This window comes from Stigmatopora nigra, chromosome 23 (assembly GCF_051989575.1).
Source record: "Stigmatopora nigra isolate UIUO_SnigA chromosome 23, RoL_Snig_1.1, whole genome shotgun sequence".
In the NCBI taxonomy this organism is placed as follows: domain Eukaryota; kingdom Metazoa; phylum Chordata; class Actinopteri; order Syngnathiformes; family Syngnathidae; genus Stigmatopora; species Stigmatopora nigra.
Window position 1 is genome coordinate 2,750,150 of NC_135530.1, and position 22,621 is coordinate 2,772,770.

Consider the following 22,621-nt stretch of genomic DNA (forward strand, 5'->3'; position numbering starts at 1 on the left):
TATCTTGAATTTTATTGTTGTGATGGAATGTATTCTCTGCATTGTAGTGAGACATCTTCTCAAAGTAGTTAACAGTCTTTCTTACTTCCGCATTTTTCTTCTTTGCGTATTTCAAAAGTTACATGACACCACAGCCCCCTCCTCCTTTCTCTACAAAGAATAAAATCCCTTGAAGCTATAGTATTTGCATGTTAGGTTTTGAGTGCTCAAACATAAAATAAACCACAGAACTTTTCCTTTTTATCTGAACTCATACCCTGTCACTGACATCAATGTACCTCCAATTAATTTAAGCATAAAACAAGATCAACAAGCAAAGCTTTTAACATTAAAATAATAATAAAAAAAACTTCAGATCCAGACTGAAATGCATTTCAATAAATAAAGCTATTTAATTTGGTCTTGGTTCTTCAGATCCAGTTAAGCATCAGACCAATAATAGTTTCATTGTAGAAGAGTAAGCTGAAAAAGAAAAGAAAAACATCCCGGTCAATGTAAAATATTTTAGTGTGTAATATATGTATATATATATATAAAGCCATGTTTGTTACATTATCCGAATCCAGCGCACAGGCCGTTCCATTGCTACTGTTTCCACTTCCTGGATTGCATGTGGCTCCATTACAGTCATCTTGAATCTGTAGATTGGAGAAACGATACTCTGGTTCCCTGCAGGGGTGGGTGACAACAGTATGAAACAATAGTTGGTCTTCATACCCTTAGAAAACTAAGCGGTATTCCCAGGCGTGCTTGGTTTACCTTCGGCGATCAACCCCTCTCCTCACAGTGACCAAAGCGCAAATGATGGCCGCCAGGACCACCACGCCTGCCCCGGCACACACCAATATCAGTACCAGTCTTTCTCTCTAGAAACCCAAAAAACAGCTCTAAATGTATATGAGGAGAAATAGTTTGAGGATCTTATAGGTCCTCACCGATGTGTCAAAGTGTGTGACTGGGACGGTGAAGTGGGCAGTAGGTGTATCTTGGCTAGGTTTAACACCACAAGGTCTGATGATTGTCTGGACTTCCAACTGAGATGAAAATCCCCCCTCGCAACGATCACTAGGGACTTTGCGATAACCCGCCGTGAGGAGTTCGTCCTCTTCTCCGTTTAAGCATAACTCCAAAGTTTTGGTGTGTACGTCGGGCTGTCGTATACACTGGGATGTGTTGACGTGGCGCTGATATCCGTAATCACTGTTGGAAATAATAGTTTGTTTAGTATGTTACTACTAGTACTTTTGCCCTCAAATGATTATTTTGTTTGCTGTATCAATTGTTTTTATTTAATTTTGGGGGAGTTTTATGTGATGTACAGTATTTGTGTCAAAATGTGCTATGCCATTATATTTAGATGTGATCGGACGTTTGGTCGCCGGTCTTTTGGTCGCCGGTCAAATGGTGACAGAGAGTTTATTGTTGAAACCAGCTCTCAAAATTATATTCATGAGAGAGTTTAATATCTAAGAGAGAGATTTTAATATCTAAGTACTGTTAAATATCTAAGTACTGTTTAATATCCAAGTACTGTTTAATATCCAAGTACTGTTTAATATCCAAGTACTGTTTAATATCCAAGTACTGTTTAATATCCAAGTACTGTTTAATATCCAAGTACTGTTTAATATCCAAGTGCTGTTTAATATCCAAGTACTGTTTAATATCCAAGTACTGTTTAATATCTAAGTACTGTTTAATATCTAAGTACTAATTAATATCTAAGTACTGTTTAATATCTAAGTACTGTTGAAACCAGCTCTCAAAATTATATTGATGAGAGAGAGTTTAATATCTAAATATCTACTGTTTTCAACAGTACTTAAATATTAAACAGTACTTAGATATTAAACAGTACTTAGATATTAAACAGTACTTAGATATTAAACACTACTTAGATATTAAACTCTCTCTCATGAATATAATTTTGAGAGCTGGTTTCAACAGTAAACACCCTGTCACCATTTGACTGGTGACCAAAATGGACCAAAAGACCGGCGACCAAACGTCCAAGCACCTATTTGCCTTTTCTTGCCTAATCTAATATAACTGCTTCACAGATCAATGTGTTTTGTGATTCTCACCACAAAAAATCTTCCCTGGTACACTGGCACTGGCGTTCCTTCTTTACCACGATGTAGCTGCGACCATTCCTACACACAGATTTTTTCTTCCGCCTCCGGTACGTCTCCTTGACGCCAAGGACACAGCCATCCCGTTCGGAAGCACCTCCATCATCAGTTAAGTGCGCTAACCACTCTTCATAATCTTCATCATTACCTGAAACAATGTTATCTGAATGTCATGGTGGCTTTTTCTTATAAGTTTAACTTTAACTCACATTCTCTGGTGATGAGACTCTGGAAGTCAATGGTGACCGTCACCCACATGGGTTGGTGGTCATCCTCGGGACGAAAGCCCCAAACGCTAACGCTCATGGCTTTGGTGCCTGGTTCGGAAGCCAAGCCGGCAAAAAAGAAGGGTTGCTCGGTGAATTTGTACGACTTCCAGCAGTGACCCTCATCCGAAGAGAACCTGAGAATTAATTATACAGTGCCGTTAAAAAGTATTTGCCCCCTTCCTGATTTCTATCATTATAAAATTCAACGATTTTAAAGTAATTTTAAAGGCGTGGCTTATATACGGGGGCGGCTTATATGCGAGAAAATACAATATGTATTGTATCTCACACGATGGACTGAAAAACACAAGTCAGAGCCCAGTTTGGAACCCTAAAACGGAAAGTAAAAGCGAGAACCGTACTTGATGGTTGTAACTTGGCCTTCACGCTGTGCCTCCACGGCTACAACGAGCCCACCAGAGTCGAGTATGCTGTAGTGGTGAGGACCCTTGAGCGTGCCCATCCAGTTGTAACCTCCGTCAGAGGACACAAACACATCAGGATTCTGCCACGATGCCAGGCAGTCACCTACCGTCCCTACAAGCAGACGAGAGTTACAAGCCATGAGAAACGTTGTGCTAAGATAGGTGCTCGGACGTTTGGTCCCTAGTCTTTTGGTCAAAAAAAAATTAGATTCATGAGAGAGAGTTTAATATCTAAGTACTGTTGTAAACAGTAAAAATTTAGATATTAAACTCTCTCATGAATATAATTTTGAGAGCTGGTTTCAACAGTACTTAGATATTAAACAGTACTTAGATATTCAACAGTACTTAGATATTAAACAGTACTTAGATATTAAACAGTACTTAGATATTAAACAGTACATAGATATTAAACAGTACATAGATATTAAACAGTACATAGATATAAAACAGTACTTAGATATTAAACAGTACTTAGATATTTAACAGTACTTAGATATTAAACAGTACTTAGATATTAAACAGTACATAGATATTAAACAGTACATAGATATTAAACAGTACATAGATATAAAACAGTACTTAGATATTAAACAGTACTTAGATATTTAACAGAACTTAGATATTAAACAGTACTTAGATATTCAACAGTACTTAGATATTAAACAGTACTTAGATATTAAACAGTACATAGATATTAAACAGTACATAGATATTAAACAGTACTTAGATATTAAACAGTACTTAGATATTAAACGGTACTTAGATATTAAACGGTACTTAGATATTAAGCAGTACTTAGATATTAAGCAGTACTTAGATACTAAAAAGTACTTAGATATTAAACAGTACTCAGATATTAAACAGTACTTAGATATTAAACAGTACTTAGATGTTAAACTACTTAGATATTAAACAGTACATAGATATTAAAGTTCTCTTTCAGATATTAAACTTCTCTTTCAGATATTAAACTTCTCTTTTGACCGGCGACCAAAAGACCAGCGACCAAACGTCCGCTTACGGCTAAGGTATGGAACCGGCGACCGATTACCATGTGCGATAACCAGACCAACTGCGGTGGGCTCAGATAGGAGGAGCATGGGGATTATGCGATTCATGCGACTGTGTTCCCCGTGAATATGAAGGTTGCACTGCTGAAAACAGTCATTAATGCTTGAGAGAAATGTATGTGTATACAAGATACGCTTGAATGGCAGCTCACACACATTCTTTACTTCCTTTCCACATTCCACATTGTGAGGTTTGGAAATCTGATGCCATGTTCCTCCACGATTGAATGAAATGACTGATCTGATTCGTCCATCTGGAACAGCAAATGTACAGAATTACCATCTTGTCAACGGCGACTTAGATATGACACGGTAACCGACCTTTGTCCAGTTTATTGGTGAGGTAGACGCCACGGAGGGATGTAATGTTGCGGAAATCACTTTTGCGCTGCCCGTCAAACAAGTGGCGCTCCAAGGATTTAGAAAATAGGATGCCACGGTCATCCGACGTGTACATGGTCCCAAAGTAGGTATCTATAGGAATTACATTGATGTTGCAAGACTTTAAGTCCATGTCAGGGGTGGGCAAACTTTTCAGCCCTGGGGCCACATTGACTTTAAAAAATTGACAGACAGGCCGGGTCAGCACAAGATATGATACAAATAAATAAGTGCATCCGTTAAAAGTACATATGAAATATAAACAGAAAAAAGAACTAAAGTATTAACATACTCATCACTTATCATTAAAGTAAAAAGTATAAAGTACAAAGTAAAGTAGAAAGGAATGTATTAAGAAATGTTAAAATGTGTTTTAAAAAAGATAGAAATAGATAGATAAAAATTTGACTGATGGGCCGGGTCTGCACAAGATACGATACAAATAAAAAAGTGCATCCGTTAACAGCACATATGGAACATAAACAGAAAAAAAGGACGAAAGTATTAAGATACTCATCACTCATCATTCAAGTAAAAAGTATATAGTGCAAAGTAAAATAAAAAGGAATGTATTAAGAAATATTGAAATGTAATTTAAATGAAGGGCTTTGGGTGGTAATCTGGCTGACTGAAGGTAGGTAAGAAGACAGTGAGAGGTAAGTGATCAATTTTATTCTTTTTGTTGAGTCAATGATGTATGACAAAGCCTATGTCTGATTTTATCTTGATAATTATGTCATGCGCAAGCTTGAGGACAAGGTCAGTTTAAAAGGGCGACAAACACATTACAAGTGTGTTTGTTTGTGCTCTTATGTTACACCCCGATCTTCAGATATGCTTGTCAGCCTTTTGTCACAAAACCCATAGCACTGTCGACAAAAGTTAAAGACCCCTTGCATATCTTTGCTTCTTATCTAAGGTTCTGTCAACTTAACAGCAGTATTTTAAAAATTGAAGGTATTGTGGACATTTTAAAAGAGTTTTAAAAGGGTTTTTGGACAAAATGTAGAAAATGGTGGATAGAAATGAAACACCATCCAATTGGAAAAGACTCCAAAGATGAGAATGATTCGTCAGCAATTCGCCAAACTGGTGAAACCAGTCTTTGCTGTCAAGCTTTTCCATAACAAAAGAAAAAAAATAGGCTGTTTATGCCAAGTTTGGAAGTACTATTACTGTTTTTGTACCTCCTGGGTTGTCCACGTGCATGAAGAGCATGTCCTCATCTCCATCTAAGATGGAGTAAAACTGCAATTGTACACAAATGCGGACAATGGTATTGATAACGTGAAATTAGAGATGACTTATTTTATACTCGGAAAACTGAAAGGCTCACTTGTTCAGTTGAGGCAGATGGGAGTAACGCTCGACTGAAGGTGTTTCCTTGGTCGGATGAGAAGTACATGACCCTCGGTGATCGCTGGGAGGAAAAAGACATAAATAAATGGCCCAAAATGGTGTTTCTTTTAAGGATATCTCACCGTATCCTCCATGACAGAGAAGAAGAGAAAAGCGCCGATGTAGCCGAAACTGTAGACGTCTTCGTGAATGGTGGTGAAGGTCTTCCCAAGGTCTTGGGTCCTCTTCAGTTGCATGTCACCCCTCTCTTCTTTGTCCACTAAAACGACAGGTCGTATTCTTTTATGATATAGTAAAGATAAATGGCCATTTGGGGTGCCCGGACGTTTGGTTGCAGGTCTTTTGGTGACATAAAGTTTACTGTTGAAACCAGCTCTCAAAATTATATTCATTAGAGAGAATTTAATATCTATAAGAGAGACTTTAATATATACGAGAGATGGTTTAATATCTGAAAGAGAGAGTTTAATATCCAAGAACTGTTTAATATCTAAGTGCTGTTTAATATCGAAGTACTGTTTAATATCTGAGTACTGTTTAAGATCTAAGTACTGTTTAATATCGAAGTACTGTTTAATATCTGAGTACTGTTTAAGATCTAAGTACTGTTTAATATCTAAGTACTGTTTAATATCTAAGTACTGTTTAATATCTGAGTACTGTTTAAGATCTAAGTACTGTTTAATATCTAAGTACTGTTTAATATCTAAGTGCTGTTTAATATCCAAGTACTGTTCAATATCTAAGTACTGTTTAATATCTAAGTACTGTTTAATATTTAAGTACTGTTTAAGATCTAACTACTGTTAAATATCTAAATACTGTTTAATATTTAAGTACTGTTTAATATCTAAGTACTGTTTAAAATCTAAGTACATTTAAAATCTAAGTACTGTTTAATATCTAAGTACTTTTTAGTATCTAAGTACTGTTTAATATCTAAGTACTGTTTAATACCAAAAGACCGGCGACCACCTTACTTGTGTCTTCTTTTCTGCAGCTAAAGAACAAATTGACACCAGCACCCCTAGAAAAAAGCAAAAAGAAATCCTTTCTTAAAAATGACTTGATTTTCCAAGGCTTTGGACATTTTTCCTGTTGATTCTCACCATGAGAAAGAATGCACTCCATCATGCACTTTTGTCCACGTGGCGCCAAAGTCCAACGAGAGCCAGAGAGCACCCTGTCAATTCAGATCAGGAACTCACTCATTGGCCATGATGTTTACCCTCTTCTCTCCAAGACGTGAGGTATGTATGCCCTTACAATCGTATTGTCGGTTTCTTTACAAGTCGAGCAAACAACACTATACATAACTCACGTCAATACTGAGCGCCACCAGCAAACTAGGGTTGAAGAAGTGGTAGTTCAAGGGCTCTAACAAGTGGAAGGGCAGTTGAACAAAGTGAAACGTGGCACCCGCATCCGTAGAGGTGAAAATGACGCCCCCCGGATAGTCCACCACCGGCGTATCAGCCACTAGTATCACCTGTTCCATATATACATACATTGAGAAGTCTCTAGAACTTCCGCCATATTGTTTTGTCCAAAACTTTGAATCCAACTCACAGAACTTCCTGGTCCAACGCTAACGCCAAATTCCTCTTTAATAAAAGTGTGGTTGATACTGGATGAGATGTCATGGAAGGACTTGCCGTAATCCGTACTGGGGCGAGAAAAAAGTGCTTAGATGACAATAAATCTTGTTTTTGTTCAATATTTACCTTCTATAAAGACGTGAAGAGCCTCCTTCAAGGAAAGTGTCTATGGGCGCATTGATTGTGGACAACACCAATATGACCTAGATGGTAGATACTTGCTTATGTTGGGTGCTTCACATAGTTGTAGCGTGGTATTTTTTTGCAATTCTCACCCCTGTATCGTCTCCCACCCATGTGAGAATCACGTGGGAGCCGTCGTCGCCGTTAAAGCCCGTCTAAAGAGCAGAAAAAACAGCATAGTGCATCAAATGTAGCCCTTTAAAGGTGATATATGTCCACTCTTATTTGTTTTTCGTGTTTTACAGCCCATTCTATCTATTTTTAAATGGCATTTTAATATTTCTTAATACATTCCTTTTTACTTTACTTTGTACTTTATACTTTTTACTTTAATGATGAGTGATGAGTATGTTAATACTTTAATCCTTTTTTTCTATTTATGTTTCAGATGTACTGTTAACGGATGCACTTTTTTATTTGTATCGTATCTTGTGCTGACCTGGCCCGTCTGTCAAATTTTTAAAGTCAATGTGGCCCCCGGGCTGAAAAGTTTGACCACCCCTGGGTTAGCCCATCGGTGTCAGAGCTTTGGGGTTCTGGGTTCAAACCCAGGTCAGTCCACCTGTCCATATAATCTAATGAAGACTATAACATATTTTAACCATATAATCTAAAGAAGACTATGACAATTTAATCATGTATTTTATCATTACAATACAACATAAGGCTTTATTTTATATATATTTACAACTACTGTATGATAAAACAACAGTTTGCAGCTCAATGACTAACAATACTCATGGAAAAAAATGTAAAAATAATCCAACAATATCAATAAAATAAATACAAAGTAAAATAAATCACTTAAAATTGTATAAGACGATAAAAAAATCTCAAAGGACCACAAAATAGACCACGGCCCTTAGGTTGTGAACCAAAATTTTTACAATACATTACCTCATGTGTGTTGTCATCCAGAACTCGATGCTCGTCTGGTGTTAATGTGAGCTGACATGATTCGAATGGAGGACCACTAGAAGCCCTGGAGTTTCCCGCAGAAGTCGAGGCGCTCCGTTTGGAAAGTTTCCACGCCTCGGTCCCGATTTGAAGCAAAACGCAAAGCACAGCGACCCACCTCCAGATCATGACCGGTGTCCAACACACTCAGAAGCCCCAGAAAAAGTGTCCACAAGCGGCAGTGTGTGCTGCAAAGTGGCAGCGGGGGTAGAACCAGACCAGGTAAGTCCGTGGTGGAGGGATTGGCTCATTTGCATGCAAAGTGCTGCGTCCTCATCGGCAGGTGTTGGAGCCCGCATCCCCTTCCCCCATTTTTTTTTGCGCACTAGGGCCATGTGTGACCTTAAACTAAACATGTGTCAACCTTTCCCATTGAAATGAACTAAAAACAAAGTAATTTGTTCTAACTCTCTGAAAAAAAAACACAAAAAACAGGATATTGGATTGGAAAAAGATCTTTATTTTTCCGAATTTGCCATTTATTGACAAAGTAACATATAACTAGTGGTTTAAAATTACTGAAATGATACAAATTAAACTGACTTTGTACTTTATACTTTTTACTTTAATGATGAGTGATGAGTATGTTAATACTTTAGTCCTTTTTTTCAGTTAATGTTTCATATGTACTGTTAACGGATGCACTTTTTTATATGTATCATATCTTATGCTGACCCGGCCCATCTGTCAAATTTTTAAAGTCAATATGCCCCCCAGGCCTAAAAGTTAGCCCACCCCTAAGTTAGTTCATCATCAGTCTAAAGCAGCCATTCATGTGAATATTGTAACACAGTTAAAAACCTCTGATTGTAAATGAATGAGAACAGTCTTTTTTTTACAGTTTGTCTACCGTAACTCCCCGTGACCATCTCCATGCCACACAACCACATGACGGCCATTAGCACCAATTTAAAGCTTTAACTTTAATTAAAGCCGATTTGTCTCCTATTCAGTGTCCATGTGATGTCCTGTCTTTCATGTCACATGATAAGACAGGTCTAAGGTTAACATGTGGTTTTAATATGATTTTGCATCTTAACTCTCATCTTCACCTGCATGTAAAAAAGTGTGTAGTAAAGTTACCATAACAGAAAATGGTGAGTTCAAAACCCCCAAAAATCTTGCTGTTAAAATCCACTATGTCTAGATTACACGTCTCTATGCTTATCATTACCAACGTTACCCCCGCACTCTGGGAAAATCTCCTTGGTTACTCCCCCTGCTGACATGCTTGTTGTCTCTTTTCCAGGCAGGTGCATCCTGCGAGTCCTCCACACGTGGGAACATCTACTACTACTACCAGATAAGAGTATTTGGGTGACACCCTTCAAGGTTCCCACAAGCGGAATCCTAAATGTAGCTTGCATTTGGCCAAGGGAGTCAAACTTGGAGCTGAGATGGAGGTCTGTGAGGGCCAACAAGTGGACCGGTGGAGGATGTCAACCGGAGGAGAGCTATTCGTCCGCCACCAGACTGCAGCACAGCGCTATAGCGCCACCTGCATTCATGCCAGAATGGGCCAGGGGAGGTAGGATGTTTTTTTTTTTTTAATCTAAAAGCCATAGCTTAATGTGAGCGTTTAAAAATAGGGATTTCATGGATCACTGCTGGGCTATCCCAGGCGGGCTAAGGGAAAGGAATCACTGAGTCAGACTGCCAATGACCTACTTTCAGCCTTTTAAAACAAATCCCTCCCAGTTATTATAATGTATAAGTTTCAAAGTGGTGGCCTGGGGGCCAAATGTGGCCCGACGTGTCATTTTGTGTGGCCCGGGAAAGTAAATCATGCTGCCTTTTTGGTTTAGGATCAAATTAAAATGAAGAGTTTAGATGTATATTAAAGTTCCTGATTTTTTTTTAGCACTTTTAAATCAATGATTGTCATTTTTTAATCAATTTTCAGTGTTTTTAGTTCAAAAATCATTTAGTAAAATCAAAAAATATATATAATAAAAGCTAAAATAAACATTGTTTTAGGGTTAAAATAACATTTTTCTTGCATTCTAAAAGTTTGATCATTTTTTCCTGACACGTATTTTAAAAAACAGCAATCTACATATTTTTGATGTAATCAAAGGCACCTTGGTCTAATTTTTAACATTTCATTTAATTTTAATCTAATTTTTAACATTTAAATCTGTTTCTCAAATACATTCTTAGAAAAAAGAAGGATGGTCTTTTATATAGTTTTAAAAACATGAAGAAAAAAACATTTTAACTCCCAGGATAGCAAAGAGCCACATGTGGCTCCCGAGCCATAATTTCCCAACCCCTGATTTAGACCCTAACATGTCACGTGACTATCCTCAACCCTGAAATGCGTGTGTGCGCACCTCGGTGGCAGTGACGTCACCACATTTTCCTTGTGGTGAGCGACATCATCAGCTCGCGTGGAATTGACACTCCCCCACGCGGAAAAGGGGATATAACTAGGATCGGGCTGGTACACATTAAGCGTGCCACACACACAATCCAGCGTTACATACGCTAAAGTCTTGCCACCTTTTTTATTGATTTATTTTTGTTGCTTCACCGACTTTTGGAGCCACAGGCGAAGTGTCTGCCTTCATTCCTTCATCGAGGTAAACTCACGTTTTTACGTAGCATGCATGTTAGCGTCCTCGCTTCGTTCACTTTAGAATTTCACGACGATCGTTTTTCAATTTGAAGTTAACTATACGTAGATGTCTACTGAAGTGGATCGGATGAATAAAACGCTGCAGTTTGTTGTTTTTCCATAATTATAAGCCCCACGCGCGTGAGTTGACACAAGACAGCAGACATGCGCAGTAGAGCGCCATGCTGCTCAGCTAATGGCTAACTTTAGCTCCCCATGCATCCCATTTGTGTGCTCATTGACTCAAAAAAAGAGAAAATAAAGTATTCTCCTTGCACTTGTAACACCAAATCTGATCATAACCAACAAGATCCATATTATTCCAAGTGGTGGCAATGTATGCATAATAACATATTGATCTGATTGCCTTTTATTATAGAAAACTATTCTTGTTTAGGGAACATATGGCTCAGGAGCCACATATGACTCTTTTGATGTGTGCATATGGCTCTCCACTAACCTGTGAGGTAAACTATGGATATCTGTATTATGGCATTGACACTACCCCTAGCGCCTTAATATTTTTTCTGCTTGCCGTATTTGTCCTATCGACTGATTTATTTTATTTTATCGTGATAACAATTTTAGTATTGGTCCATATATAAAGCGCACTGGATTATAAGGCGCCATGTCTATTTTTGGAGAAAATGTAAGACTTTTATGTGCGTCTTATAGTCGTGAAAATACGGTATATGCTTTTTTTGCGGAATTAAATAGCAAAAAAATAATTCTAAGACTACACAACAAATATAAAGTGTATTCTTTGGCTGGAAAATACAGCAATAGACTCATGAGAGCTTACTAACGACCTAAAATAATATAAAAACATGCCTTAGTCTGAGTTTTAATTCCTGACATCCCTGTTTCTGTTATTTTACAGTATGGCAGATTACCTAATCAGCGGTGGTACCAGTTACGTGCCTGAGGACGGACTCTCGGCCCAACAGCTCTTCTCTATCGGCGATGGCCTCACATACAAGTAAGATGGCACTCCTATGCCCCTCCTTACTCGGTCTCGCCGCGAGAAAACACACACTTATACGTGTGTGTGATCGATTAGCGCTTTATAATGGCCAACGCGTTCTGAACCAGCAGATGTGAGCAACACTCGGATGGTCAAACGGCTGAAGAGCTATGCTCTAAAGGAGATGGGTTGACTTACAAGTGAGTAGAACTAGTTCAATTTGAACATGTAAGCAAAAAAATCAGCATGAAAAAAAAAGCCCCTGGAGGTCACTCACCCCCCCACGATGATACGCCAGATTTGAAATGGACAATTTGCAATCTGTCTTGGTGGGATGAACGCAATCAATTTTCTTTCTGTGGAAAATTCCAAAGCCAGAACAATGATTTTCTGGAATTATTGTCACAGAGATGCAGTTGTACAATGGTCATGAGGATAACACACTCGCATTTATTTTAGCAAGATAATCCTAGCTGGCAACATTATGTAATGTCATTTTATATACACTTGTATTGTCAAGAATTTTCAATGCAGTGGGTGTTTCATTGTTTTATCATGCCTTCATTTCAGAAAAAAAGTATGTTTTGAGGGGCTATTTTTGGAGTGTGACTGGACGTTTGGACGCCGGTCAAATGGTGACAGAGTTTACTGTTGAAAACGGCTCTCAAAGTTATATTCCTGAGAGTTTAATATCTAAGAGAGAGAGAGAGAGAGAGTTTAATATCTAAGTACTGTTGAAACCAGCTGTCAAAATTGTATTCATGAGAGAGAGAATTTAATATCTAAATATATGCTGTTTACAACAGTACTTAGATATTAAACTCTTTCTCATGAATCAACAGTAGATACTTAGATATTAAACTCTCATAAATATAATTTTGAGAGCTGGTTTCAACAGTACTTGGATATTAAACAGTACTTGGATATTAAACAGTACTTGGATATTAAACAGTACTTGGATATTAAACAGTACTTGGATATTAAACAGTACTTGGATATTAAACAGTACTTGGATATTAAACAGTACTTGGATATTAAACAGTACTTGGATATTAAACAGTACTTGGATATTAAACAGTACTTGGATATTAAACAGTACTTGGATATTAAACAGTACTTGGATATTAAACAGTACTTGGATATTAAACAGTACTTGGATATTAAACAGTACTTGGATATTAAACAGTACTTGGATATTAAACAGTACTTGGATATTAAACAGTACTTGGATATTAAACTCTCTCTTAGATATTAAACTCTCTCTTAGATAATAAACTCTCTCTTAGATAATAAACTCTCTCTTAGATATTAAACTCTCTCTTAGATATTAAACTCTCTCCCATGAATTTCATAACCAAAACCACCAGCATTTTACTTGAAATCTTGGCAATATTTGGATGGACTGATTTCTACAGAGGGATCGCCTATTAGTGGCCTAATCACACGCATCACGGCTTCTGCCATGGCTTTTCTCATGATGCCTTCAATTGACATCATGTGAAGAGAACGTGACGCAGGGCATGCACTTTGAAAAAATGAACTCACAATATAGCGACCCTGTGTCAAATTCCTACCGTACTGTACCAAAAGTTCTCTGAAAACGCACATAGGACCCAAACACAAAGATAAACTTATTTTCATTATGCTGTACTTTTTCAAATATTTTGCAAAAATCAATATTTCAATGAATGTAAAAAAAAAAACCATAACAGTTTGCTTTAAATTATGCTATGTAACTTTTTTTCCATTTTATATCGATTTTGCATGAATCCCATTCACCTCGGATAAACTATATGATATACACGTGCCCACAAAGACTGTAGATGTTGCTTTTCTCTGGATATCTTTAAAAAATAGTCAATACTATGGGCTACACATTCCTTATGTACTACTCCCCGCTTTTGGAGAAAGTAATTAGTATTTAACTTTTGTCTTTGATTCAGTCACTAAATGCTAACAGATGTTTTTCTGGAATTTCTGCTGGTCTCTTTTAAATTTTTGTAGGCGTCAGAGCAAACAACACTGTGGTTTTCTGCTCTACTTTTTTTAAAGTTTTTGGAAAAGATGAAAAAACCTGTTATGTACTACACATAACCACATATAAATACCATTTTATACTGCAATACACATAGCAAAAATGTTTTTTAGTAAGGTCCCAGATATTAAAAGTGTGGATATTGTCCTAAAACTGAACTGGAACTTTTATTTCGGACATTTTCTGACACTGACATTTTGTTTTTGTCTTTCAGTGACTTCTTGATTCTGCCCGGCTTCATCGACTTCACCTCAGACGAAGTGGTAAGAACGTCAGTAATGTCTTTTTTTTCGCCCCGTCTAGACGCAAGTCAGCCACCATAAACCTCAAAATTGACTGAAACAAAAATAACCTTGTTTATTTTTTGGGTGGAGACATTTGGTGACAGCTGGTTGGATGTGTTTCAGATAATCTCATGGGATTTATAACAAATCCTCCTGCTTTATTCATTTTGCTGGTTTTAGTTAATATATATCTGTAATCTCTTGTTTACTATACATACACAAGCTCTGTTAAGAGTTCTGTTCACAGTACCATGCATAAAAACTGCAGAAAATGTCAATACTTCTATTCATAAGTCATCATTGTGATACTTATCTGTCCTAGTAATTGTCTTGATACGTTATGCTTCTTTTTCGATGGTTCAACTTTGGGTTATGAGTCCTTTTGTAGTGTCACAGTTCTGCTTTTCAGTATCCCTGTTTGGCTTTTTGAACAGTATGTCCATTCATTTAGGACACGCTGTTTCAGGCCAAATGTAGAATTCCACAAACTGACCACTTTAACAGATCATGTGTGTGCAAAATTCACGTGTTTCTATATCGCAGATGGAATTTCACAACTCGGTGAGGTGTTCAGTAAATTTAAATTGATGGTGGTGTTCTACCTTTGCCATCAGTTTCTGAGTAAAGAATCCCCTTCACTACTTTATTGTTGAACCCTACCTCACATACCATTTAATGTTATTGTTATCAGTATTTTTACATCAAGAAGAACAGTTGGTTCATTTGTATGATATGTCACTTAGTGGCCAAATCGGTGGTGTGATGAATGACGTGCACTGTTACTAGGAGACATATTTGAAGCTCCCTTATGTGTACCATTTTAACATGGTTCTGCAGTAAAGACGCTTTGCGAATAATGGGTTTTTATTGGCTACATTTAGGGTTGAAATGGAGAAGAACTGAGTCACAACCACATACACAGCAGATTTAGACTGTGCTCACCCGATTTCACCGCTTGTTCTTCTATTTGCACAGTAAAGTAAAAAGGAATGTATTTAGAAATATTAAAATATAATTAAATAAAAGATAGAAGGGATGTGAAACATGAAATTTGATTTTCTTTGTAGATATGTTTTTCTACATAAGCAAGTACCACATTGGATACATTATATAGTTTAATTCAGCTAAACACTTTAGCGCATCGGCCTCACAGCTATGAGTTCCTGGGTTCAAATCCTGGTCACGCATGATTTCCCTGGGCCTGCATGGGTTTCCTCCAGGTACTCTGGTTTCCTCCCACATTTCAATTGATTGAACAGTCTAACTTGCTCCAAGGTATGGGTGTGACTGTGCATGGTTGTCCAACAACACATTTTTCAAGGGTTTTTATTTTATTTATTCGTTACTTTATCTAACTCTGCCATTTTTCTTTGTTTATTTTTACCTGTCAGGACTTAACATCGGCACTAACCAAGAAGATCTCATTAAAGGCCCCACTTATCTCATCCCCCATGGACACGGTCACAGAGTCAGCCATGGCCATCGCAATGGCGGTAAAACGCTAATCATTTTCTAATATTCCATTTATTGTTATCATGATTAGTATACCTTTGTTAAATTTATAGCTGATGGGAGGCATTGGCTTCATCCATCACAATTGTACTCCTGAGTTCCAAGCCAACGAAGTCCGTAAAGTCAAGGTAAGCCGTAGTTATCCATTCTTGTGATTTCTGGATTTTAGATTTTTTTTCCTTTGACGAACGTTTCAGAGATTCGAGCAAGGTTTCATCACAGATCCAGTCGTGATGTGCCCACGCCAGACGGTGGGCGACGTGCTGGAAGCCAAAGTGCGCCATGGTTTTTCAGGCATCCCTGTCACGGAGACGGGGAAAATGGGCGGAAAGCTGGTTGGCATCGTAACCTCCAGGGACATTGATTTCTTGTCGGAGAAGGACCACAACAAAACCCTGGCGGAAGTGAGTGTTCTGTACTTAAATTTGTTATAAACAAGCAGAATAGTAAAGGAGAAAGTTCGGTTGTATGATATTTCACTTAGTGGCCAAATTGGTTGGTGTTACTAAGAGCCATATTTGAAGCTCCCTTATGCGTACCATTTTTTTAAATAGAGTTCTACAGTAAAAATGATTTGCGAATAATAGGTTTTTATTGGCTACGTTTAAGGTTGGAATGGAGAAGAACTGAGTCACAACCACATACACAGCAGATTTAGACTGTGCTCACCAGATTTCACCACTTGTTCTTCTATTTGCACAGTAAAGTAAAAAGGAATGTATTAAGAAATATTCAAATTTAATTAAATAAAAAAGATAGAAGGGCTGTAAAACATGGAAAACTGAATTTCTTTGTAAACAATGTTTTTGGCCAGAGTTTTCAAAAAGATTATGGAGGCTACGTAGAGCTGGCCATGTGCAAAGTACTGTTCTTGCAGTGGTTTTAATATTTTATCGATTTTTCTCTGCTTTTGAGAGACCAATGATCTTGAAACTCCGGATTAACACTTATGACTAGCTTGTAAATGGCTTGCAACGGCTTTCAAATAGCTTGCAATGGCTTGCATTGGCTTTCCAAATTTGGTGTGTGTTTAGAAACCCGATTTTATTTTTTTTCTTAGATTTTTGATATTTATTGTTTTTTTTTATTTTTTTTACACAAAACCAAGCCTGTGTCAATTACCGTAGTCCATAGAGCTCGAACAGATACACACACACCAACAAAGATGTATTAATATAATAGTATAGATATAAATTCGCCATATATACACGAATACTCTGCTTGTGCTCTTTCAGGCTATGACAAAGAGGGAAGAGCTAGTCGTCGCCCCGGCGGGAGTCACCCTAAAAGAAGCCAATGACATTCTGCAACGCAGTAAAAAAGGTAAAAATGCAGGCTTGTTAGTTTCGATGTTTTGTTGAGGTTCTCTTTGCGTACCAGGCAAGTTGCCTATTGTGAACGACAACGACGAGCTGGTGGCCATCATCGCCAGGACAGATCTCAAGAAGAACCGGGATTACCCGCTGGCTTCCAAAGACTCACGCAAGCAGCTGTTGTGCGGCGCCGCCATCGGAACCCGCGAAGACGACAAGTACAGGCTTGACCTCTTGTCGCAGGCGGGTGTGGACGTCGTGGTGCTGGTGGGTACTGTTCTAGTCAAAAAACAATGTACTTGATATTAGAACACTTTATTTCATTGTACTTTGTGTTGTTCTGTTACTTATATATATTTTTTCTGCAGGACTCTTCACAAGGCAACTCCGTGTTTCAGATCGACATGATAAATTACATCAAGCAGAAATTTCCTGAATTGCAAGTCGTGGGAGGAAACGGTACATAACGATGAGGTTTTTTTTCCATTATATTGAAGGTAATAGACATTGAATTCATTTGAATTAGAATTGAATGATCCATGTTTGGATGCTGGTCTTTTGGTCGTTGGTTAAATGGTGACAGAGTTTACTGTTGAAACCAGGTCTTAAAATTATATTCATGAGAGAAAGTTTGATATGTAAATATCTACTGTTGATTCATGAGAGAGAGAGTTTAATATCGAAGTACTGTTGGAAACAGTAGATATTTAGATATTAAACTCTCTCTCATGAATATAATTTTGAGAGCTGGTTTCAGCGGTACTTAGATATTAAATAGTACTTAGATATTAAATAGTACTTAGATGTTAAACAGTACTTGGATGTTAAACAGTACTTCGATGTTAAACAGTACTTCGATGTTAAACAGTACTTCGATGTTAAACAGTACTTCGATGTTAAACAGTACTTCGATATTATACAGTGCTTAGATATTAAACTTTCATGAATATAATTTTTGTTAAACAGTACTTCGATATTAAACAGTGCTTCGATATTAAACAGTGCTTCGATATTAAACAGTGCTTCGATATTAAACAGTGCTTCGATATTAAACAGTGCTTAGATATTATACAGTGCTTAGATATTAAACTTTCATGAATATAATTTTGAGAGCTGGTTTCAACAGTAAACTCTGTCACCATTTGACCAAAATGGACCAAAAGACCAGCGACCAAACATCCAAGCACCAAATGATCAATGCCAGTTCCTCGTAATTGAAGGGAATCTGATGTCTACTCTTAAGGGCAGCCCACGAGATAATTATTAATCCTTATAAAATCACCCTAACACTTAATAAAAATGAAAACAAATCCCTTTAACAGTGGTGACGGCTGCACAAGCCAAGAATCTCATCGATGCCGGTGTGGACGCACTTCGCGTCGGCATGGGCTGTGGCTCCATCTGCATTACACAAGAAGGTAATCACACAGAAGTGTTTGCCACGTTCCTGCTCACGGTTGCCCGTGGCAACGGCAGCCCACTGTCCGCCACCTTCCTCTTCTGGTTTTGTGTGCAATTACTGAGCCAAGATTCGCCTCTTTGCTGCCATTTGCAGTTATGGCATGCGGGCGGCCTCAGGGGACCTCGGTGTACAAAGTAGCCGAGTACGCGCGGCGCTTCGGCGTGCCCGTCATCGCGGACGGCGGCATCCAGACTGTGGGACACGTGGTTAAGGCGCTCTCGCTCGGAGCGTCGACCGGTAGGAATATATCGGCAATAACAGTTTAAATTCTGGATTATGATGTCAATCATTTTTTACCACCACAGTTATGATGGGTTCCCTGCTGGCAGCGACTACCGAAGCGCCCGGCGAGTACTTCTTCTCAGATGGAGTACGGCTGAAAAAGTATCGCGGCATGGGTTCCCTCGACGCCATGGAGAAGAGCACCAGCAGCCAAAAACGTTACTTCAGGTGAACTGGAACTGCGTTTTTATTGAATTGACTGTATTTTCCGGACTATAAGTTGCACTTTATAGTTTGGCCTGTGACAAATACTTAACTGTTTTTTTTTGCCTCACTGACCATCAATACTTCATGTTTAAAAAAATGTATATATTGTGTAGAGTAACCCCTCGATTATTATTATATGAATATAGACCAGTTATGGTTGCGATAGTCGATTCATCATAGTGTGTATTTATGGAATACTACAACTATAAAAATTCCAAAAGACTAATGTACTAATAGCTAATTGTAATCTACTGTATTTTCACACTTATACGTTACTTCAGGTGAACTGGAACTGCATTTTTATTGAATTGACTGTATTTTTCGGACTATAAGTTGCACTTTTTTTTATAGTTTGATAGGGCCAGTGACAAATACCTAAGTGCAACCTGTTTTTTTTGCCCTAATGACCACCAATACTTCATGTTTAAAAAAAATACATGTACAGTAATCCCCCGATTATTATTTTATTAATATAGACCAGACATGGCCGCAATAGTAGTGAATTTGTGAAGTCTTGATAATTGAGGGATTGCTGTTAACTTAAGTTTTTCAAATAACAGCCTAAAAATGTACAGTAAATTAAACAATTGAACCCGAAAAATGTGACTTATCCACTAGTACGACATGTGCTTTTTCCCACTTTTCATTCTGTGATTTGGCTAGTTGCAACATATACTCCCATGTGAATTATAGTTAAAAAATATTCAGCAGTATGAAGTTGAGAATTGACTTTTTATTTTGAACTTGGCTTACAGTGAAGGTGATGCAGTGAAGGTGGCCCAGGGTGTGTCTGGATCGGTGCAGGACAAGGGTTCTATCCACAAGTTTGTACCATACCTCATAGCTGGTATTCAACATGGCTGCCAGGACATTGGGGCCAAAAGTCTCTCGGTACTCCGGTTAGTGCAACTCTCTTATTTTTTTGCTTATGATTCCGCCATGGGAGTCAAATATGGTACTTTCTGTGTCATCAGCTCCATGATGTACTCCGGAGAGCTCAAGTTTGAGAAGAGAACCATGTCGGCACAGATGGAGGGAGGCGTTCACGGACTTCACTCGTAAGCAGTTTTTTTTAAATCCATATTCTCAACCCTAACTCTAACCCATGAGAGTTTAATATCTAAATATCTACTGTTGATTCATGAGAGAAATAGTTTAATATCTAAGTACTGTTGAAAACAGGAGATATTTAGATATTAAACTCTCTCATGATGAGTCAAAACTTGAAAATTTTCTGACTTAGATAAACTTTCAATTCCGTTGAATAAACTTCAATGGCATAAACAACTGAAAAATGAATGTAGAACAAAAAATGTTCTCGTTTCAGTGCAATTTAGAGTGATAGACTTCCAATTCCATTTGAAGGGGGAATGGTTGGCAGTTAAAATGCATTGGACGACAATCAATGGCAGCAAATCGTATACAAATTTCGGGCATTTTTTTCTAACCTCAAGCTAACTAAATATGAATAAACAGTCGTCTTTTTACTTTCTTAATTCATTTTCTCAACAAAAGTAAATTATCGTATTTTCACGACTATAAGGCGCACCGCATTTAAAGGGGCACCCTCAATGAATAACACATTTTAATTTTTTTCCATATATAAAGTGTATAATAAGGCGTCCTGTCTATTTTGGAGAAAATTTAAGACTTAAGTGCGCCATTATAGTCATAAAAATACGGTAATCTAAGATGCTGATTTTAGCTTTAACAGCATGTTCCTTCTCTAATGAGCCTGTTTACTAAAATAGCAGAATGCAGTAGCACTTTAACAAAATACTCTTAACATTGTGTAGTTCCGCATGTGCTTTTGATGCACGAATTAAGAATTAACCCAAAACTATTGCGCAGTTGAAATCCGAACTAATTGTTTCTTTGCGTCTCACCTCGACAGTTACGAGAAGCGTCTTTACTGAGCTGCAAGATGACCTATCACACCACCTTACTTTAAAAAGTGAAAAAACCTTTGTTTACCTGACTATAAAAATCTCACAACCAACGTGTTGATCACTACACGACTCTCCAAAAAATCACAACAATGCAGGGGAACAATGTTTTTTGCGTTCAAAAAGCACCCAATCAGTTTTTCCCCAATCTTACCTAGCGACAGATTTGACTTTGCCCTTTTCATAGTACATTTTGTAGTCGCATTTTTCGTTCTTTTTGGGGTGAGAACACTTACTTTAAAGCCTCTAACATGACCAAAACTGATAATCAGGTTTGTTTCCACAGATGAGTTTTGTTACATAAAAGCTATCTGGGCTTTGAATATAAAGCCACAAAAAAGTTTTTGATATGCATGTTCTTTTTCCACAAACCCAAAAGGGTTATATTTTTATTCAGCTTTGTTGTAATAGCATACGTAATGCCACAAGTTTTTTTTTTTTTTTTTTTGGGACATATTCTCTTTTTTAACGTTAAAACCAAATCAGATAAAAGTAGATAGGGTGGTGATAGATATTAGTCTGTCCTGACCTTGTTTGTTTTTACTGCACAAATGCCTTGACAAGTGGACAGTTTCTGTTACAAATAGCTCACAGAGCTTGTTTCGCCTTGTTACATTATAAATAATTACCAGTCAGATTTAGACACAATCTATCAAATGACAAATAGTGTCCACTCTTGAATGGTAGTATATTTGATAAGGCCTTATGCTATGACTCGCAGATTCTACCAAAAGCTACATTTCTTCAAACTGTATAGTTGTACCTTGAGATATGAGCTTAATTCGTTCCGGGACTGAGCTCGTATGTCGATATTTTTGTAACTCGAACGAACGTTTCCCATTGACATGAACTAAAAACTAATTAATCTGTTCCAACTCTCTGCAAAAAACACCAAAAACAGGATATTGGATTGGAAAAAAATTTTTTATTTTAAAAATGCTCGTAGATATCTGTTATACACGAAAGAGATGCGGCAAAAAAAGATGGTGCGCTAAAATCTCAAACAAAATCTCATCTCTTGGCCACCTGGCTTTCTCGTATCTCAAATTTTTTCTCGTATCTAGAGTTAATTATTTGCTCAAACTTTTACTCTTACCTCGAATTGCTCTTATGTCGGGGTCCTTGTATGTCGAGGTACAACTGTAACTGTGTTTTTCTCGAATAGCAGGGTCTTGTATTTTAATGAAAATGCCCAAAAAGTACATGAAAATACAAGTTTATCTGTTTTCATCCTGAAACTACCTGTTTACCGTTTAAAAAGCACTACAACAGGGAAGATGCTTCACTGTTGTATTTGCTTAAAGAAATAAAGAAATCAAACTGATCACGTCTGTTGTCTTTTGTGGGAAAAAACCAGAAAAAGTATTTGCAAATCAACTTTATTAAACGGTGTTGTAGGGATTAAAATGGTGGCTTTATTCAATGTCGTAAAACATGACTTCAGGGTTTCAAATTGACTAAATGCATCTTAAACAGAGAGAAAGGACTAAGGTGGTATTTGGACCAGTTTAGAACGTTTTTTTAAGTGATTTGTGTACTTTTCCAGGTTTTAGGTATGTTAACAAACAGGAATTTCTTATTGAAAATTAAAAATAAAAACTTGCCATGTCACTACATCAAAT

At 37.5% G+C, this 22,621-nt stretch overlaps 2 protein-coding genes and 1 long non-coding RNA gene across 12 annotated transcripts; 2 read left to right on the forward strand and 1 right to left on the reverse strand.

Annotated features, from left to right (window-relative positions):
• Nucleotides 1-98: 98 nt before the first annotated feature.
• Nucleotides 99-8,615, reverse strand: LOC144181549 (sortilin). Of its 3 annotated transcripts, none has more exons than XM_077710101.1 (20): nucleotides 8,318-8,615; nucleotides 7,513-7,575; nucleotides 7,364-7,440; nucleotides 7,209-7,305; nucleotides 6,961-7,128; nucleotides 6,749-6,822; nucleotides 6,620-6,666; nucleotides 5,762-5,898; nucleotides 5,617-5,700; nucleotides 5,468-5,528; nucleotides 4,221-4,373; nucleotides 4,056-4,153; nucleotides 3,881-3,983; nucleotides 2,764-2,938; nucleotides 2,342-2,535; nucleotides 2,085-2,280; nucleotides 936-1,200; nucleotides 760-866; nucleotides 552-669; nucleotides 99-462 (listed from the first exon to the last, which is right to left on the reverse strand). In XM_077710101.1, exons 1-20 carry the CDS (start codon nucleotides 8,504-8,506, stop codon nucleotides 445-447), a joined length of 2,424 nt encoding a protein of 807 aa, XP_077566227.1. In that variant the 5' UTR covers nucleotides 8,507-8,615; the 3' UTR covers nucleotides 99-444. The 3 variants fall into 3 exon arrangements, with proteins under 3 accessions (XP_077566227.1, XP_077566228.1, XP_077566230.1); XM_077710102.1 differs by having other exon boundaries at nucleotides 102-462; nucleotides 3,881-3,980; XM_077710104.1 differs by lacking the exons at nucleotides 99-462; nucleotides 552-669 and having other exon boundaries at nucleotides 779-887.
• LOC144181561 (uncharacterized) lies at nucleotides 6,621-9,899 on the forward strand. 3 transcript variants are annotated; one of them, XR_013324704.1, is made up of 3 exons: nucleotides 6,621-6,889; nucleotides 8,339-8,599; nucleotides 9,627-9,899. It is a non-coding gene; the product is annotated as an uncharacterized LOC144181561 (long non-coding RNA). The 3 variants fall into 3 exon arrangements; XR_013324703.1 differs by having other exon boundaries at nucleotides 8,389-8,599; XR_013324705.1 differs by lacking the exon at nucleotides 6,621-6,889 and adding an exon at nucleotides 7,910-7,972.
• Nucleotides 9,900-10,721: 822 nt separating this feature from the next.
• On the forward strand, nucleotides 10,722-22,323 carry LOC144181552 (inosine-5'-monophosphate dehydrogenase 1b). Of its 6 annotated transcripts, none has more exons than XM_077710109.1 (17): nucleotides 10,722-10,959; nucleotides 11,392-11,461; nucleotides 11,875-11,973; nucleotides 12,087-12,158; nucleotides 14,208-14,256; nucleotides 15,669-15,770; nucleotides 15,843-15,917; nucleotides 15,987-16,193; nucleotides 17,025-17,112; nucleotides 17,170-17,369; nucleotides 17,471-17,561; nucleotides 18,425-18,520; nucleotides 18,658-18,801; nucleotides 18,870-19,014; nucleotides 19,809-19,952; nucleotides 20,028-20,111; nucleotides 20,948-22,323. In XM_077710109.1, the coding sequence occupies exons 3-17, from the start codon at nucleotides 11,876-11,878 to the stop codon at nucleotides 20,967-20,969; spliced, it is 1,617 nt and encodes a 538-aa protein (XP_077566235.1). In that variant the 5' UTR covers nucleotides 10,722-10,959; nucleotides 11,392-11,461; nucleotide 11,875; the 3' UTR covers nucleotides 20,970-22,323. The 6 variants fall into 6 exon arrangements, with proteins under 6 accessions (XP_077566235.1, XP_077566237.1, XP_077566234.1 ...); XM_077710111.1 differs by having other exon boundaries at nucleotides 12,090-12,158; XM_077710108.1 differs by lacking the exon at nucleotides 11,392-11,461 and having other exon boundaries at nucleotides 10,723-10,959.
• The last annotated feature ends 298 nt before the right edge of the window (nucleotides 22,324-22,621 follow it).

What these genes read in the sequence shown, in the direction of transcription:
- LOC144181549 (XM_077710101.1), bottom strand. Translation starts at nt 8,506, where the DNA reads ATGATCTGGAGGTGGGTCGCTGTGCTTTGCGTTTTGCTTCAAATCGGG. An exon ending in GGAGTGCATTCTTTCTCATG is followed by an intron (nt 6,667 to 6,748) that starts GTGAGAATCAAC and finishes GCTTTTTTCTAG; the next exon opens with GGGTGCTGGTGTCAATTTGT. An exon ending in TGGTCTGGTTATCGCACATG is followed by an intron (nt 2,939 to 3,880) that starts GTAATCGGTCGC and finishes GTCTGCTTGTAG; the next exon opens with GGACGGTAGGTGACTGCCTG.
- LOC144181552 (XM_077710109.1), top strand. Translation starts at nt 11,876, where the DNA reads ATGGCAGATTACCTAATCAGCGGTGGTACCAGTTACGTGCCTGAGGAC. An exon ending in TCTGCAACGCAGTAAAAAAG is followed by an intron (nt 17,113 to 17,169) that starts GTAAAAATGCAG and finishes TTTGCGTACCAG; the next exon opens with GCAAGTTGCCTATTGTGAAC. An exon ending in AGCCAAAAACGTTACTTCAG is followed by an intron (nt 19,015 to 19,808) that starts GTGAACTGGAAC and finishes CTTGGCTTACAG; the next exon opens with TGAAGGTGATGCAGTGAAGG.